Genomic DNA, 16,880 nt, shown 5'->3' with positions numbered 1-16,880 from the left:
ATAAGAGTGATTGGGGATAATAGCTGTTGTTTCCTATATACTGCCATACTTCCCATACTTCCAAATGGACTTTTCATGATTTGAAACTTTCTTACCTTTTTACAAAGGACCCTGTACTCTCATCAAAAGTCCTCAAACATACCATGGTCTTTCATAACTCTGCCTTTTACAGCTGCTCGTTCTTTTGTTTAGATGCTTATAGCCATAGTGCTTACCTTCCATAGGAGCATTGCTCCCCAGGAGACTACTGTTTCCTATTTACAGCTTATAGTATTTATTACATTATTTTTAAACTATGAGTTTACATTCACTACTTTTCTCTCCTTTTTGTTTTTTTAAAACCAGGCTGACAGTTCTCTTAGGCCAGGGACTTAATCTGTCTTTTTGTCCCTGTAGCACTATAAAAAATTTATCAGCAAACTCTAGGAATAGATCTATTTAATAAATACTCTTTGGGGATTTCCCTGGCGGTCCACTGGTTAGGACGCTGCACTTTCACTGCCAAGGTCATGGTTGGATCCCTGGTTGGGGAACTAAGATCCCGCAAGCCACGCAGCGCGGCCAAAAAAACAAACAAACAAAAAAACCCACAAACTTTTTGAAAGTCAGTTATTATCAAGTAAATATTGGTATGTTTCTTTATTTCTATCTCACTAAATATGATGCTTACTTAGGTTTACTTATATCAAGTGCCACAGTTAATGAAAAACTGTTTAAATTATAATGAGTTTTTTAATCTGTGTATTACAAAGTGACTTTTCTTAATCTGGTGTATTTTAGAGAAGATTAAAAATACAGAAGCAACTATTGATTATGCTAACAGATTAAAGATAGATAATACAGTCACTTGGACATCTTGAAAAGAGCCTTGGTTTGTTGGGGTTTTTTTTGCGGTACGCGGGCCTCTCTCTGTTTTGGCCTCTCCCGTTGTGCTCCGGACGCGCAGGCTCAGCGGCCATGGCTCACGGGCCCAGCCGCTCTGCGGCATGTGGGATCTTCCCGGACTGGGGCACAAACCCGTGTCCCCTGCATCGGCAGGCAGACTCTCAACCACTGCGCCACCAGGGAAGCCCCAGAGCCTTGGTTTTTTATTTTCTCTCTGGTTCAAGCCTTCTGTTTTGATCTTGGGAATTGAAACGTGTGTGTGTGTGTGTGTGTGTGTGTGTGTGTGTGTGTGTGTGTGTGTGTTTACTTTTTTTTTTTTTAATATTTATTTATTCATTTTGGCTGTGGGGATGTCTTAGCTGCAGCACTCGGGATCTTCGTTTCGGCACGCGGGATCCTTTATTGCGGCATGCAGACTCAGTTGCGGCATGCGTGTGGAGTCTGGTTCCCGGACCAGGGATCAAACCCGGGCCCCCTGCATTGGGACCATGGAGTCTTACCCACTGGACCACCAGGGAAGTCCCTAATCTTGGGAACTGAGTTCACAGTTGAAGGAAGGAGGCCCTAAACTTACATAATCAATGGAGTAAAGGAAACAGGAGATTTAAAGGTGACTATAGTGCAGTTAAACAAATGCTGTTTCCCGCCTTCTTTACTAAGTTATTGTTTAAATGGTGCAAGTTTTTCAACACAAAAAAGTGACCATGCTAAGGATTTACTCGTTTGATGTTAGTATACTGAGCTTTATTTTCCTTAAAGAGAGTCTTTATGTGAGCGATTTTTGTGGATGCTTTGGTTTCTCCTTACGATTTCTTTTTTTTTTTTTTTTTCAAAAGCTTTGTTCTTTATTTTTTACGATTTCTTATATATTTCTTACTTTTATAATTAAATGGAGTAACAATGTAAATCACCTATTAATTATGTTTTTGATTCATAGTTTATATTATATTTGCTTTGGGGATATAAGTTAATATCAACTTATAAAAATTTAATGACAAAGGCTTATTTTAGATTTTTTATTTTTTCAGAAACCATGAGTGGAGGATCTCAAGTCCACATTTTTTGGGGTGCTCCAATCAGCCCACTGGAAATGACAGTATCACAGGAACCAACTTCTTTAGTGTCCACTGCGGACCCCTGGAAAGAAATTCAGCTTTTGTACAATCACCATTCCTTACATCTGAAGGATGAAAAATGCAGGCACAAAAGTCTTGAGGATTATCAGGCCCTGGAACCTCTGGACCCTCCAGATCTTCCTCGTGGTCATTTTCCAGCAAACTCTGTGAACAGATCTGTTCACGTGAAAGATGACTTCACACATTGCATTTCTGAAACACAAACTATAAAATCCCAGAAGAGTCACCCCTTGGGGTTGAGTGATAGAACCAACTCCAGTGATCAAATATGTGGATTTAAGGCCGGATTTCAACATTTAACTGAAGAAGAAAAGTATCAAAAGCTTTTCAGTGAACATAAGAAAATCACAGTTGAACAGCCTAAAGATCAATCAAATATACATGGTCAGAATGTTCCAAAAGATTCCTTTCAGTTAGATCATAAGTGTGCAGCTATATTGGATGTGATCTGTGGTGCCGAACAGACTAATACGGGGCCAGGAGCTATGGAAACAAACTGTGCACCAACAGAGCATCATGAAATACAAAACCAGTGTCGGGAATTATTTTCCTCTAGCACAGTAGACAAACCAAGGCCTGAAGGAACAGTTAGGAAGGTCTCAGGCCTTAAAATATCCACTGATACTGAATTTCTCAGTGTAATGACCTCCAGCCAGGTTGCTTTTTTAGCTCAAAGGAAGTGTAAAGGGCAGAATTCTATAAATAAAGGAACCATTAAAATGGAGATTGAACCAGAGGCAAGTCATGGGGAAATAAGAATCACTGAAGATAATTTGATTCAGCCCAATGATGATTCTACAGAAGGATATGAAGGTGGACAGAACCAAGCCTGTTCCCTTGAACTTTTTAGTCCTGAAACAAAAAATAGCCACATTCTCTTGAACACCGATAAAGGTCTTGAAGAAAATATAGGATCTCAAGAACTTTTCCGTTTTGATGATAAATTGACGCCAAATGAGATACGCATTGAGTCATGTAGCTCAGGAATACTGTGTTCCCAATTAAATACCTTCCACAAAAGTTCTGTTGAAAGAAGTCGGACCTCTGAAGATAAATCAGGCCATCCTCAAGCTCTATCTGAAGTCCCCCACATCGCTAAGAAAACCAAGTTGATTTCTAATCAGAGAGATCATACTGTAACAGTGCACCAGAGGAATGTGTCTGGATTTAAGGGCATTAAAAAAACATCGTTAATAAAAAACTGTGATTCTGAAAGTCAGAAGTATAATTGTTTAGTCATGGTGTTATCTCCGTGTCACATGAAAGAAATAAACATAAAATCTGGACCAAATTCTGGCTCTAAAGTGCCTTTAGCAACAATTGTGGTAATTGACCAATCAGAAATTAAGAAGAAGGTTTTTCTGTGGAGGACTGCAGCGTTTTGGGCACTTACAGTGTTTCTTGGAGATATAATTTTACTCACGGGTAAGGTCATCACGGTATAGTGGGAGTTTATTTTACAAAGCTGTGGGCTTTTTCCCCCTCCCACTTTAAGCCTTTGAGGATTCTCCCTTTACCCTTTGCCTCTCAGGGTTCCAGCAATGATCGAGTTCCTTATGGCATCCGCGTTGGTCTCTTCACCCCTTCCCAGGGTCCTGTGCATTGCCATTTCTGAGCGTTTGTCTGTCCTTCTTAGTTCTGTCCCTCCTTCCCACTCCTCTTCTCCTTAAGAAGCCTTCTCTGCTTGCTCCTCCTTTCATTCACTGTGCTAGCATTCATGTCGTGTATCATCAGACTCTTTCTTTGTCTTTTATAGTTTTATTTATATCTTTTTTTTTACCCTTTTCCTTAGGTGTATTAACCATCTTATGATAAAAGGACAATATATCTACTACTTAATCCCTAATAAAGCTGTGCACACTACATTCTTATTGAGGGAACATAGAATTTCTATTGCATTTTAAAATTATTTAAATTACTGTAAGGCCTTGAACAACATGGGTTTGAACTGCATGGGTCCACTTATATGTGCATACTTTTCAATTGTAAACACTACAGTACTCCACTGTTTGTGGTTGGTTGAATCCGTGGATGTGGAGGAACAAGGGATATGGAGGGCTGACTGTAAAGTTATCGATGCGTTAACCCCACGTTATTCAAGGGTCGCTATTAATCACATTTGGAAATATGGAAAAGAGAAACTCCTGGTATTATACCAACCTCGTATAACCGCCAGTGGAGTTTTGGAGTGTTAACCTTCCTCTTATCTTCCCCGTACTTCTCAATCTGTGTCTGCATACATGGGTAATAGCTGATATTTATTGGGAACTTACTTAGTGTCAGTCCCTGTTTCAAACTTTACCTGTCTTTCAACTCTATGAGGAGAGCACTGATTATCATCCTCATTTTTCAGCTGGAGGAAATTGGGACCCAGGGAAGTGAAGTACCTTGCCCACTGTCACCCAGCTAGGAGGTGGCAAAGCAGGGTTTCACCCAGACTCCAGAATCCCTACTCTTAATATACAATTGTAATCATGAAAAACAGTTTGTATCCTGCTTTTTCACGTGAAAAAAGAAATCTTAACATTTTGTTACATGTCCTTTATTGATTTAAAGATAAACACACCAGTGTATTAGGGCAGAGATACCAGTCATTTTAAGAATGAATCCCAGGACTTCCCTGGTGGTGCAGTGGTTAAGAATCTGCCTGTCAATGCAGGGGACGCGGGTTCAAGCCCTGGTCTGGGAGGATTCCACATGCCGTGGAGCAACTAAGCCCTTGCACCACAACTACTGAGCCTGTGTTCTAGAGCCTGTGAGCCACACTACTGAGCACGCGTGCCACAACTACTGAAGCCTGCGTGCCTAGAGACCCTGCTGCACAACAAGAGAAGCCACTGCAATGAGAAGCCCACGTACCGCAGCGAAGAGTAGTACCCGCTCGCCGCAACTAGAGAAAGCCCACACGCGGCAACGAGGACCCAACACAGCCAAAAGTAAATAAATAAATATAAATAAATAAATAAGTGGACTTCCCAATCTTAATTAAAAAAAAAAAAAGAATGAATCCCAGGACTTCCCTGGTGGCATGCAGTGGTTGAGAATCTGCCCGCCAATGCAGGGGACACGGGTTCGAGCCCTGGTCCGGGAAGATCCCACATGCTGCAGAGCAACTAAGCCTGTGTGCCACAACTGCTGAAGCCCGCGTGCCTAGGGCCCCTGCTCCGCAACAAAGAGAAGCCACTGCTGTGAGAAGCCCGCACACTGCAACGAAGAGTAGCCCCCACTTGTCAAAACGAGAGAAACGCCCGCGGGCAGCAATGACGACCCAACGCAGCCAAAAATAAGTGAATAAATAAATAAATTTATTTAAAAAAATAGCATGAATCCCAGACCAGGATGAAGTTGATTGAGCTTAATAGTACATCTAAAGAAAATGTGATAGAGAAGAGGTGTGGGTCAGCCTTAGAAGCTTATAAAGAAAAATCAAGGCAATCAATCACTGGTAATTCCTACCAGATGGTTTGCTGGGGGAGTGAGAACCTTAGCTAATATACGCTGGTATTTGTGTAAGATTGTGATTTGTGTAAGATTTGTGTAAGATTGTGTAAGTCCCTACTGAAGAGATGAACATGGGATTGTAACAGCTTGGCATAGTCTTGTCTTACTGGCGGTATCCTTATTCGTTGGCAGCTCAGGTCATCTAACTCAGCTCTGTTCTGATTCAGTGCTTGCTGAGCAGCCCTTTCCGTATGACTTGGCTTCCAAGGTGTAAAACTGCCTACAAGGTGAGAACAGGCTGCAAGTGTTGTTCTTTGGCAATTAATGCCTTGTTGTATATTTAAACAAAAAGATTGTGTTCTGTTTTGGGTTTTTTTGTCTCATTAACTGAGCTTATGCTGCAGAGCTGAAATCTATTTTTGGAGTGCTGAAAAAAATGAGGTTCCCCAGACCATAAAGAGAGGGTTAGACCGTGGACCATGGTTACTTTACCAAGGCATTACTGTCACTGTGTGTGCCTCCCAGGAGGCCTTTACCTAGCAGATGGAGACTCAACCCTGCTATCTCTCTATCTTTTCCTAGTGTCCATACAATTGTTAACAACTAGGTAACATTCTGTGAAGTGATTTACCACAATTTACTTAACCATTTTCCTATTATAGAATATTTAGATTATTTCTATGAACACCTTTTTTTTTTTAACAGGTTTTTTTGTTTGTTCTGTTTTGCTTTATTTTCTTAGGAAAAAAAAGTATCTAGTTCACAATTTCTGAATAAGAATGGCTTACGTTATGCTTATTAGCAGAAGGGGTAAATGCATACTGAATGTGTTTATATATATATATATGTATATATATATGTATATATATATATATTTTTTTTTTTTTTTTTTTTTTGCGGTACGCGGGCCTCTCACTGTTGTGGCCTCCCCCGTTGCGGAGCACAGGCTCCGGACGCGCAGACTCAGCGGCCATGGCTCACGGGCCCAGCCACTCCGCGGCATGTGGGATCTTCCCGGACCGGGGCACGAACCCGTGTCCCCTGCATCGGCAGGCGGACTCTCAACCACTGCGCCACCAGGGAAGCCCGTACTGAATGTTTTTTACTCTTCTAGGCACTACTGCTTTGGAATGAACCACTGCTTGGCTTCCTGGCCCTAAATTAGTCACTTTTTTTTTCCTGGCTGCACTGGGTCTTTGTTGCTGTGCATGGGCTTTCCCTAGTTGTGGCGAGTGGGGGCTACTTTCCGTTGCAGTATGCAGGCTTCTCATTGCAGTGGCTTCTCGTTGCGGAGCATGGGCTCTATGCGCGTGGGCTTCAGTAGTTGCAGCACGCGGGCTCAGTAGTTGTAGCTTGTTGGCTCTAGAGTGCAGACGCAGTAGTTGTGGCATGTGGGCTTAGTTGTTCCGAGGTATATGGGATCTTCCCGGCCCAGGGATTGAACCCGCGTCCCCTGCATTGGCAGGCAGATTCTTTTTTTTTTTTTTTTTTTGGCGGTACGCAGGTCTCTCACTGTTGTGGCCTCTCCCGTTGCGGAGCACAGGCTCCGGACGTGCAGGCTCAGCGGCCATGGCTCACGGGCCCAGCTGCTCCGCGTCATGTGGGATGTTCCCGGACCAGGGCACGAACCCGTTTCCCCTGCATCGGCAGGTGGACTCTCAACCACTGCGCCACCAGGGAAGCCCGGCAGGCAGATTCTTAACCACTGTGCCACCAGGGAAGTCCCTATTCACTGTTAATTTATCAGAAGTATACATTGTACCATTTACCTTAAGTGAACAAAAACCTTTAAACTTCTATCTGTGGAGCAGAGCTTCCATATTGATATTGTTTGAATATACAGAAGCAATTTTGTTATTTTACCTACATACAGACATACCTACATTCAGAGTTCAGATTTGCTATTTTATCATTTTGTTCCTTTAGGCAGATGATTTACCCTATTTGAACTTCAGTTGGCTAGCATGTGAGAGGCATGCACAGTATTTTGCTATGATAGGTACGTTAACCACAATGTGAAGGAATTTTGGGCATGATCAGAACTTTTTTTTTCCCCTTTCTAGATGTTACTATTCGTGAGGATCATTGGGTTGGTGAGACAGTACTGCAATCAACATTTACCAGTCACTTATTAAATCTTGGGAGTTATTCATCTGTCCATCCTGAAGAATGTAAGACACATTTTAAATATAATAATTTCTTAGTATTTGAAGTATATTAGAAAAAAGTAGGGTTAAAATGGTAATGTTACAAAATGTCTTCTAAACAAGTTAGCTGAAAGGTATTAGTTTATTTTCTTTGTAAGAATGAAAATAGAATTTACAAAAATTAACTTGTATAGTATAATTATTATACTATAGTATAATTATACTATAATTATAGTATTATAATAAATTATATATATAGTATATATAGTATATATATAGTATATAATATATAGTATATAGTATAGTATAATTATATAGTATAATTATACTATAATAATATTTAAGAAATATTGGGGGATTCCCTGGTAGCGCAGTAGTTAAGAATCCGCCTGCCAATGCTGGGGACATGGGTTCAAGCCCTGGTCCGGGAAGATCCCACATGCCGCGGAGCAACTAAGCCCGTGCGCCACCACTACTGAGCTTGCACTCTAGAGCCTGCGAGCCACAACTACTGAGCCCACGTGCCACAACTGCTGAAGCCCATGCACCTAGAGCCTGTGCTCCGCAACAAGAGAAGCCACCATAATGAGAAACCCACACACTGCAACGTAGAGTAGCCCCCGCTCACCACAACTAGAGAAAGCCCGTGCGCAGCAATGGAGACCCAACACAGCCAAAAATTAAATAAATTAATAAAATAAATTTAATTTAAAAAAGAAAAAAAATTGGGGTTCATGTTTCATTTTCTTATTTTTCGTAGAGTCAATATAGTCATGGTTCTTAACCTTTTAGCAAGTCATAGACCTCTTTGAGGAGCTATGGGCCATTTCTTCAGAAAAATAGACTTAAGTAGATAGATATAAAACCTTGCATATCATTCCAGGTGGTTCCAGGGACCTCAGAAGTTCTTCTGTGGAGTTTCTGAGCCTCTGGAATTCTTGAGGTAATGAAAAGAGGGGGTTGTATGGCAAATACATGTTCGGTTTTAAAAGAAACCACCAAACTGTTTTCCAGAGTGGCTCCTACCAGCAGTGTATCTTGTAGTTTCTCTGCATCCTTGTCAGCATTTGGTATTGTCCTGTTTTGAAATAGTAGCCATTCTAATCAGTGTGTAGTGATATCTCATTGTGGTATTAATTTGCATTTCTCTAATGGCACAAGACAGATCTAATAGACAGAATACAACTAAGGACATAAAAGATCTAAATAACATAGTGAACCGTGTTGATCTGATGAATAGGGTAGATCCTATGGATATAAATTGAACTCTACATTCTAATGATAGAAATATGCATTTTTGTCATGTGTCCACACCACAGTCAGGAAAATTGATCCTATTAGGTCGTAAAGAAAATGTCAGTAACTTCTATAAAGTGGAATTATTACAAACATGCTGATCAAATGGTATAAAACTAGAATTTATTAACAATAACAACAGCATGTCCTATATCTGGAAATTTTAAACCTATTAAAAAAATCCTGGGTGAAAAAGGAAATACAAACTGATATTATAGAATTAAAAAAAAATAATGACAATGAAAACACTGCATGTCAGAATCTCTGGGATGCATTTAAGGGAGTTATCAAAGAAAAATTTATTAGCTAAACTCTATTTATCAATAAAAATGAAAGAATAAAAATAAATGAATTAAATTCCAAACTCAGAAAACTAGCAAAAGAATAACAAAGTAAAGCAGAGAAACAGGAATGAAATAATAAATTAATAAGAATAAGAATTTAAAAATGATAATTTTAATAATAAATCAAAATCTTGTTTCAAAAAAAGATAGATGAACCAACTAGTTAATTTGATCAAGAAAAAAGGGAGACATGCACCCCAATGTTCATTGCAGCACTATTTACAATAACTAAGACATGAAAGCAACCTAAATGTCCACTGACAGAGGAATGAATAAAGAAGGTGTATGTATATACAATGGAATATTACTTAGCCATAAAAAAGAATGAAATAATGCCATTTACAGCAACATGGATGGACCTAGAAATTATCATATTAAGTGAAGTAAGTCAGAGCACTCATATGTGGAGTCTAATTTTTTTAAAAAATGATACAAGTGAACTAATTTACAAAACAGAAACAAACTTACAGATATGGAAAACAAACTTATGGTTACCAAAGGGGAAACATGGTGAGGAGGGATAAATCAGGAGCTTGGGATTAACATACACACATAACTATATATAAGGTAGATACCAGCAAGGACCTGCTGTATAACACAGGGAGCCCTACTCGATGTTCTGTAATAACCTATATGAGAAAAGAGTCTGAAAAAGAATGAATATATGTATATGTAAACTGAATCACTTCATTGTACACCTGAAACTAACAAAACATTGTAAATCAACTGTAATACAATAAAGTTAAAAAGAAAGAAAAGAAAAAGAAAATGAAAAGAAAAAAGAGAGAAAGCACAAAGATACAGAATAAATGACAAGGAGGAAATAATCATTGAAACAGAAATTAAAAACCAATAAAAGGGAACTTCCCTAGTGGCACAGTGGTTAAGAATCTGCCTGTCAATGCAGGGGACACAGGTTCGATCCCTAGTCTGGGAAGATCCCACATGCCTTGGAGCTACTGAGCCTGTGGGCCACAACTACTGAAGCCTGTGCACTCTAGGGCCTGCGTGCTGCAACTACTGAGCCCACGCACCTAGAGCCCATGCTCTGCAATAAGAGAAGCCACAATAATGATAAGCCCATGCACTGCAACGAAGAGCCTGCGCTCACTGCAACTAGAGAAAGCCCGCACGCAGCAATGAAGACCCAAGGCAGCAAAAAATAATAATATGTTAAAAAAATAAAAGGGTATTTTACAGAACTTAATGCAAATAAATTTGAAAAAGCTAGATATATAATTTTCTAGGGAAATACAGATTGCCAAAATTGATCCCGTTAGAGATAGAAAGCTTAAACTGACCAGTTTCTATAGAAGAAATACAGGGAATTCCCTGGCCTTCCAGTGGTTAGGACTCTGCTTCCACTGCTGGAGGCCCCAGTTGGATCCCTGGTCTGGGAACTAAGACCCCACAAGTGGTGAGGTGCAGCCAAAAAAAAAAAAAAAAAAAAAAGAAGGAACTACGATACAAAAAAGTGCCGGGCCCAGATAGTTTCATAGGAAATTCTACCAAACCTTCAAAGATCAGAAATTCCAATGGTGTTAAAGTTATTTCAGAGTATTTTTTTAAATTAATTAATTTATTTTTGGCTGTGTTGGGTCTTTGTTGCTGTGCATGGGCCTTTCTCTAGTTGGGACGAGCAGGGGCTACTGTTTGTTGCGCTGCATGGGCTTCTCATTGCAGTGGCTTCTCTTGTTGCACAGGCTCCAGGCGTGTGGGCTTCAGTAGTTGTGGCATGCGGGCTAAGTAGTTGTGGCTCATGGGCTCTAGAGTGCAGGCTCAGTAGTTGTGGCACATGGGCTTAGTTGCTCCACTGCATGTGAGATCTTCTCGACCAGGGCTCCAACCTGTGTCTCCTGCATTGGCAGGCGGATTCTTAACCACTGCACCACCAGGGAAGTCCGTGTTCCAGAGTATTGAAGAAGGAAAATTCCTAATTCCTTTTATAAAGCAAATATAACACCGACACCTAAACCAAATAAAGACATTACAAATAAAAATACAAACCAGTATTATACATGATTATTGGTACAAAAAGTTTAAACAGAATTTTAGTAAACAAAATCTAACACCAAATTAGGAAAATAATGACCAAGTGAGATTTATTCCAGAAATGGAAGATTTGTTCAGTATTAGAAGATACATGAGTATCATATTTCATATTAATAAATCTAAGGAAAAAATTATATGACTATCTCCATAGATGTTGAGAAATCCTTTGAAAAAATTCAACATCAATTTATCATAAAAAGCACTCCAGGAAGTAAAAATTGAGGGATACTTTCTCCTTCTATCAATAAGTACAGTTCAGTACAGTGCTACAGTTACAATACAGTTGATACTGTATCAATAATATAGATATGCTTAGCCCTAATGCCTAATCTTATTTAATGGAGAAACACTAGAGGCATTTCCACTGAAATCAGTAATAAGATAAGAATGTTCACTATCTCTGCTATTCTTCACCATTATATAAAGACTTATTAACGAATGCAATTAGACAAGAAGAGACATTTGAATGGGTGAAGAAGAATAAAAACTATCTCTATGTAAAAATGCTTTGAAAACATATCTGGAAAACTCCAGGGACTCAAAGATAAAACCAGTTCAAACAATAAAAGAATTCAGTGGTGTAACAATACAAAAATTACTGTTAAAAAAATCAATAATGTTGTATACACAAACACCAAACAGAGGGCATAATGGTAGGAAAATACTCATTTACAATAGTAATAAAGAAGATACTTCAGAATAAATTAAACAAGAAATGTGCAACACCTATATGAAGAAAAATTTTAAATACACTAGAAAAAAATGAAGACATGAACCAATGGAAAGACAACATTCCCTATTCTTGGATGGGATGACTCAACATTATAATGATACCAATTCTCCTTAAGATAATTTATAAATTCAATGCAGTCTCAATAAAAATACCAACATGCTATGTTATGGCATATACAACTTGATACTAACATTCATATGGAAAAACAAACATGCAAGAATAGCTAGGAAAACAGAAAAACTAGGAAAGCTAGGAAAAAGAAAAACTATGAGAGACTAGGCTTATCAGGCATTGAAACATACTCTAAAGCCCCCATAATTAAAGCAGTGTGATACTGGTGCATGAATAGGCAACTAGATCAGTGGAACAGAATAGGAAGACCAGAATTAGACCACATATGTATAATTTAGTATATGACAAAGATGGTATCTGAAACCACTGAGGTAATGGTTAGCTTTTTAATAAATGGTACTGAGGTAACTGGGTAGCCATTTAGAAAAAGGTAAGATTATATCCATTTTGGAACCAGATAGGGTAAGGGAGTCCTCAGAGAAAGAGAACCAGGCATAGCTTTCTTGACACAAGAGAAGCCATTTTTGACCTAAGCCATTTTGTGGTTTAAGCATGGCCATAATGCTTATCCTTGAACAGGTCTCAGTAATTAATGATCTTAAGGGAACAAAGGAATGCAGAAACCAATGACTGTTATCAGGGAAGAGAAGTAACAATAACAAAGATAAAATATCCATTGTAAAGATTCCCAGTTCTGTTTCAAAGGTAGAGAGATTAGCCTGAATTGCTGACCCACCAGATCAACTGGAACCTAAGGGATGATGATATTGACCTTTTCCAGCTTGGACTCTGCCAACCATCCAAGTCCCTTCATGAATATGTGTACACCAGCCCAAACCCCTTCATGAATATGCAGGTACTCTTAGCTTAAAACTTATGCAATTTTGCTGTTCAGGGAGACACTGATTTGGGAATGATCACCAGTGTTCTCCTTACTTGCTGCAAGTTATAAATCCTGACTTCTCCCAGTCTTTGACTTGGTAGTGTCTTTTGACTTGACACCCATGAAAAGGTGAACTGAGTTTTCAGGTAACAAATTCTCACAGCAAATAGAAGAATAAACTCCAAATGGATTAAGAATCTAAATATAAACAGATGGAGAGATATACCATGTCCTTGGATTGGAAGAATCAATATTGTGAAAATGACTATACTACCCAAAGCAATCTACAGATTCAGTGCAAACGCTATCAAACTACCAATGGCATTTTTCACAGAACTAGAACACAAAATTTCACAAATTATATGGAAACACAAAAGTCCCCTAATAGCCAAAGCAATCTTTTTTTTTTTTGGCTGTGTTGGGTCTTCGTTGCTGTGCACGGGCTTTCTCTAGTTGCAGTGAGCAGAGGCTGCTCTTTATTGTGGTGCCCAGGCTTCTCATTGCGGTGGTTTCTCTTGTTGAGGAGCACGGGCTCTAGGTGCACGGGCTTCAGTAGTTGTGGCTCGTGGGCTCTAGAGCGCAGGCTCAGTAGTTGTGGCACATGGGCTTAGTTGCTCCGTGGCATGTGGGATCTTCCCGGACCAGGGCTCAAACCCGTGTCCCCTGCGTTGGCAGGCGGACTCTTAACCACTGTGCCACCAGGGAAGTCCCAAAGCAATCTTAAGAAAGAAAAACGGAGCTGGAGGAATCAGGCTCCCTGACTTCAGACTATACTACAAAGCTACAGTAATCAAGTTAGCATGGTACTGGCACAGAAACAGAAATATAGATCAATGGAACAGGATAGAAGGCCCAGAGATAAACTCACGCACATATGGTCACTTTATCTTTGATAAAGGAGGCAAGAATATCCAATGGAGAAAAGACAGCCTCTTCAATAAGTGGTGCTGGGAAAACTGGACAGCTACATGTAAAAGAATGAAATTAGAACATTTCCTAACACCATACACAAAAGTAAACTCAAAATGGGGCTTCCCTGGTGGCGCAGTGGTTGAGAGTCCGCCTGCCGATGCAGGGGACACAGGTTCGTGCCCCCGTCCGGGAAGATCCCACATGCCGCAGAGCGGCTGGGCCCATGAGCCTTGGCCGCTGGGCCTGCGCGTCCAGAACCTGTGCTCCGCAACGGGAGAGGCCACAACAGTGAGAGGCGTACCGCAAAAAAAAAACAAAACTCAAAATGGGTTGAAGACCTAAATGTAAGGCCAGGCATTATAAAACTCTTAGAGGAAAACATAGGCAGAACACTCTATGACATAAATCACAGCAAGATCCTTTTTGACCCACCTCCTAGAGAAATGGAAATAAAAACAAAAATAAAGAAATAGGACCTAATGAAAGTTAAAAGCTTTTGCACAGCAAAGGAAACCATAAACAAGATGAAAAGACAACCCTCAGAATGGGAGAAAATATTTGCCAGTGAAGCAACTGACAAAGGATTAATCTCCAAATATCCAAGCAGCTCATGTAGCTCAATATCAAAAGAACAAACAACCTAATCCAAAAATGGGCAGAAGACCTAAACAGATATTTCTCCAAAGAAGATATACAGATTGCCAACAAACATGAAAGGATGCTCAACATCACTAATCATTAGAGAAATGCAGATCAAAACTACAATGAAGTATCACATACTAGTCAGAATGGCCATCATCAAAAAATCTACAGACAATAAATGCTGGAGTGGGTGTAGAGAAAGGGGAATCCTCTGCACTGTTAGTGGGAATGTAGGTTGATACAGCCACTATGGAGAGCAGTATGGAGGTTCCTTAAAAAACTAAAAATGAACTACCTTATGACCCAGCAATCCCACTACTGGGCATATACCCTGAGAAAATGATAATTCAAAAAGAGTCATGTACCACAATGTTCACTGCAGCACTATTTACAATAGCCAGGACATGGAAGCTACCTAACAGATGAATGGATAAAGAAGATGTGGCACATATATACAATGGAATATTACTCAACCATAAAAAGAAACGAAATTGAGTTGTTTGTAATGAGGTGGATGGACCTAGAGTCTGTCATACAGAGTGAAGTAAGTCAGAAAAAGAAAAACAAATACCGAATGCTAACATATATATGGAATCTAAAACAGATGGTTCTGATGAACCTAGGGGCAGGACAGGAATAAAGATGCAGACGTAGAGGATGGACTTGAAGACATGGGGAGGGGAAGGGTAAGCTGGGATGAAGTGAGAGAGTAGCATTGACATATATACACTACCAAATGTAAAATAGGTAGCTAGTGGGAAGCAGCCGCATAACACAGGGGGATCAGCTCGGTGCTTTGTGACCACCTAGAGGGGTGGGATAGGGAGGGTGGGAGGGAGACGCAAGAGGGAGGAGATATATGTATATGTGTAGCTGATTCACTTTGTTTTACAGCAGAAACTAACACAACATTGTAAAGCAACTATACTCCAATAAAGATGTTAAAAAAAAGAAGATAAATTACAAAAAAAGAAAATCTAAATGTAAAAAATAAAACCATATAACTACTAGAAGGAAACACAGATGAATTCCCATCTAAACCTGGTGTAGGGAAAGTCTTTCTTACTATTACTCAGAATCCAGAGGCAGTAAAATACAAGACTAATACATTTTCCTATGGAGAAATAAAAATTTGAATGGCTAAAAACAACATAAAGTCAAAACACAGCTGGCATACTTGGAGGGAATATTTGCAACATACATCTAAGACAAAAGGGTAGTGTTCCTAATATGTGGAGAACCCTTAAAAATTGAGCAACAGCGGACCTGATGGAAAACTGGGAAGTAGACGCGAGAAATTCAAGTTAAAACAACACAGATGTCATTGTTTGCCTATCAGATTGGCAAAAATTAAAAACTAGGACAACACATTCTGTTGATGAGGCTGTGGGGGAGAAGGCTCTTTTACACATCGCTGGTGGGAAGGTAAATTGCCACAACCGTTCTGGAGGGATATTTGGTGATACCTAACAGAATTACGTATGTACGCGGCTTTCAACCCAACAAGCTTACTTTTAGGAATCCATCCTGAAGATACAACTATCAATACAAAAATATGAAAATACATCAGAACAAAGTTATTGTTTGCAGTATTGTTTATAATTACGAGACATTGAAAAAATTGAAATGCTCATACATAGAATGGTTGATTAAATTATGGTACAGTCACATAGTGGAATACTATGCAGATGTAAAAAGAAAATGAAAGAGTCTATGAGGTGATATGAAGTGATTTCCACGACATATTGTTATGTGAAAAATAAAAAGCCCCCAAAAGCGTATGTAGTATGCTATCCTTCATCTAAGAAAGAAAGGAGGAATAAGAAAATATACGTGTAATTCCTCATTTGTGCAAAAAAAATGCAGAAAGGATAAACCAGAAATAACAAGATTGGATACCTGCAATCTTGGGAAAGGTTGGGAAAGGGGTAGAAAGAAAGAGGGAATGGAAATAGGGTAGTATCGATGAGGGAGATGAAAGAGGGAATGGAAATAGGGTAACATTGATGAGGAGGGAGCGACACTTCTTTGAGTATGTCTTTTTGTGTGGCTCTGTCTCACAGAACCACAATGATGTTTCATATACCCCCGAAAATAAATGATTAAAACCAATTAGAATCTGGTGGAGGGGGAACCCAAAATGGAATGAACATTGACAAATGAGCCTAACAGTATTACAGGTGAATAAAATAACTACACAGAAGGGTGGCGGGGGGGAAAGAACAAACTTAAGAAACTGGAAAACAGTGTATTGACTGGATTCTGTAAGGCTAAGGGAAAAAACATACATAAATGCTGTAATCCAGTTAGTAAAAGTGTTTCTCAAAGAGGAATGGA

The 16,880-nt window shown here is 39.5% G+C and overlaps 1 protein-coding gene across 10 annotated transcripts in view; it reads left to right on the top strand.

Annotated features, from left to right (window-relative positions):
* SHLD2 (shieldin complex subunit 2) overlaps window positions 1-16,880 on the top strand; it is a 162,358-nt gene that overhangs the window by 105,429 nt on the left and 40,049 nt on the right. For all 10 annotated transcript variants that reach the window (XM_079900383.1, XM_079900378.1, XM_079900379.1 and 7 more), the window contains 2 exons: window positions 1,914-3,446; window positions 7,526-7,633. In XM_079900383.1, coding sequence (XP_079756509.1) covers window positions 1,919-3,446; window positions 7,526-7,633 — 1,636 coding nt within the window. In that variant the 5' untranslated portion in view covers window positions 1,914-1,918. The remainder of the gene's footprint in view (window positions 1-1,913; window positions 3,447-7,525; window positions 7,634-16,880) is intronic.

This window comes from Stenella coeruleoalba (genome assembly GCF_951394435.1).
Source record: "Stenella coeruleoalba genome assembly, chromosome: 16".
Lineage (NCBI taxonomy): Eukaryota > Metazoa > Chordata > Mammalia > Artiodactyla > Delphinidae > Stenella > Stenella coeruleoalba.
This window is presented reverse-complemented; position numbering and strand designations above follow the sequence as displayed.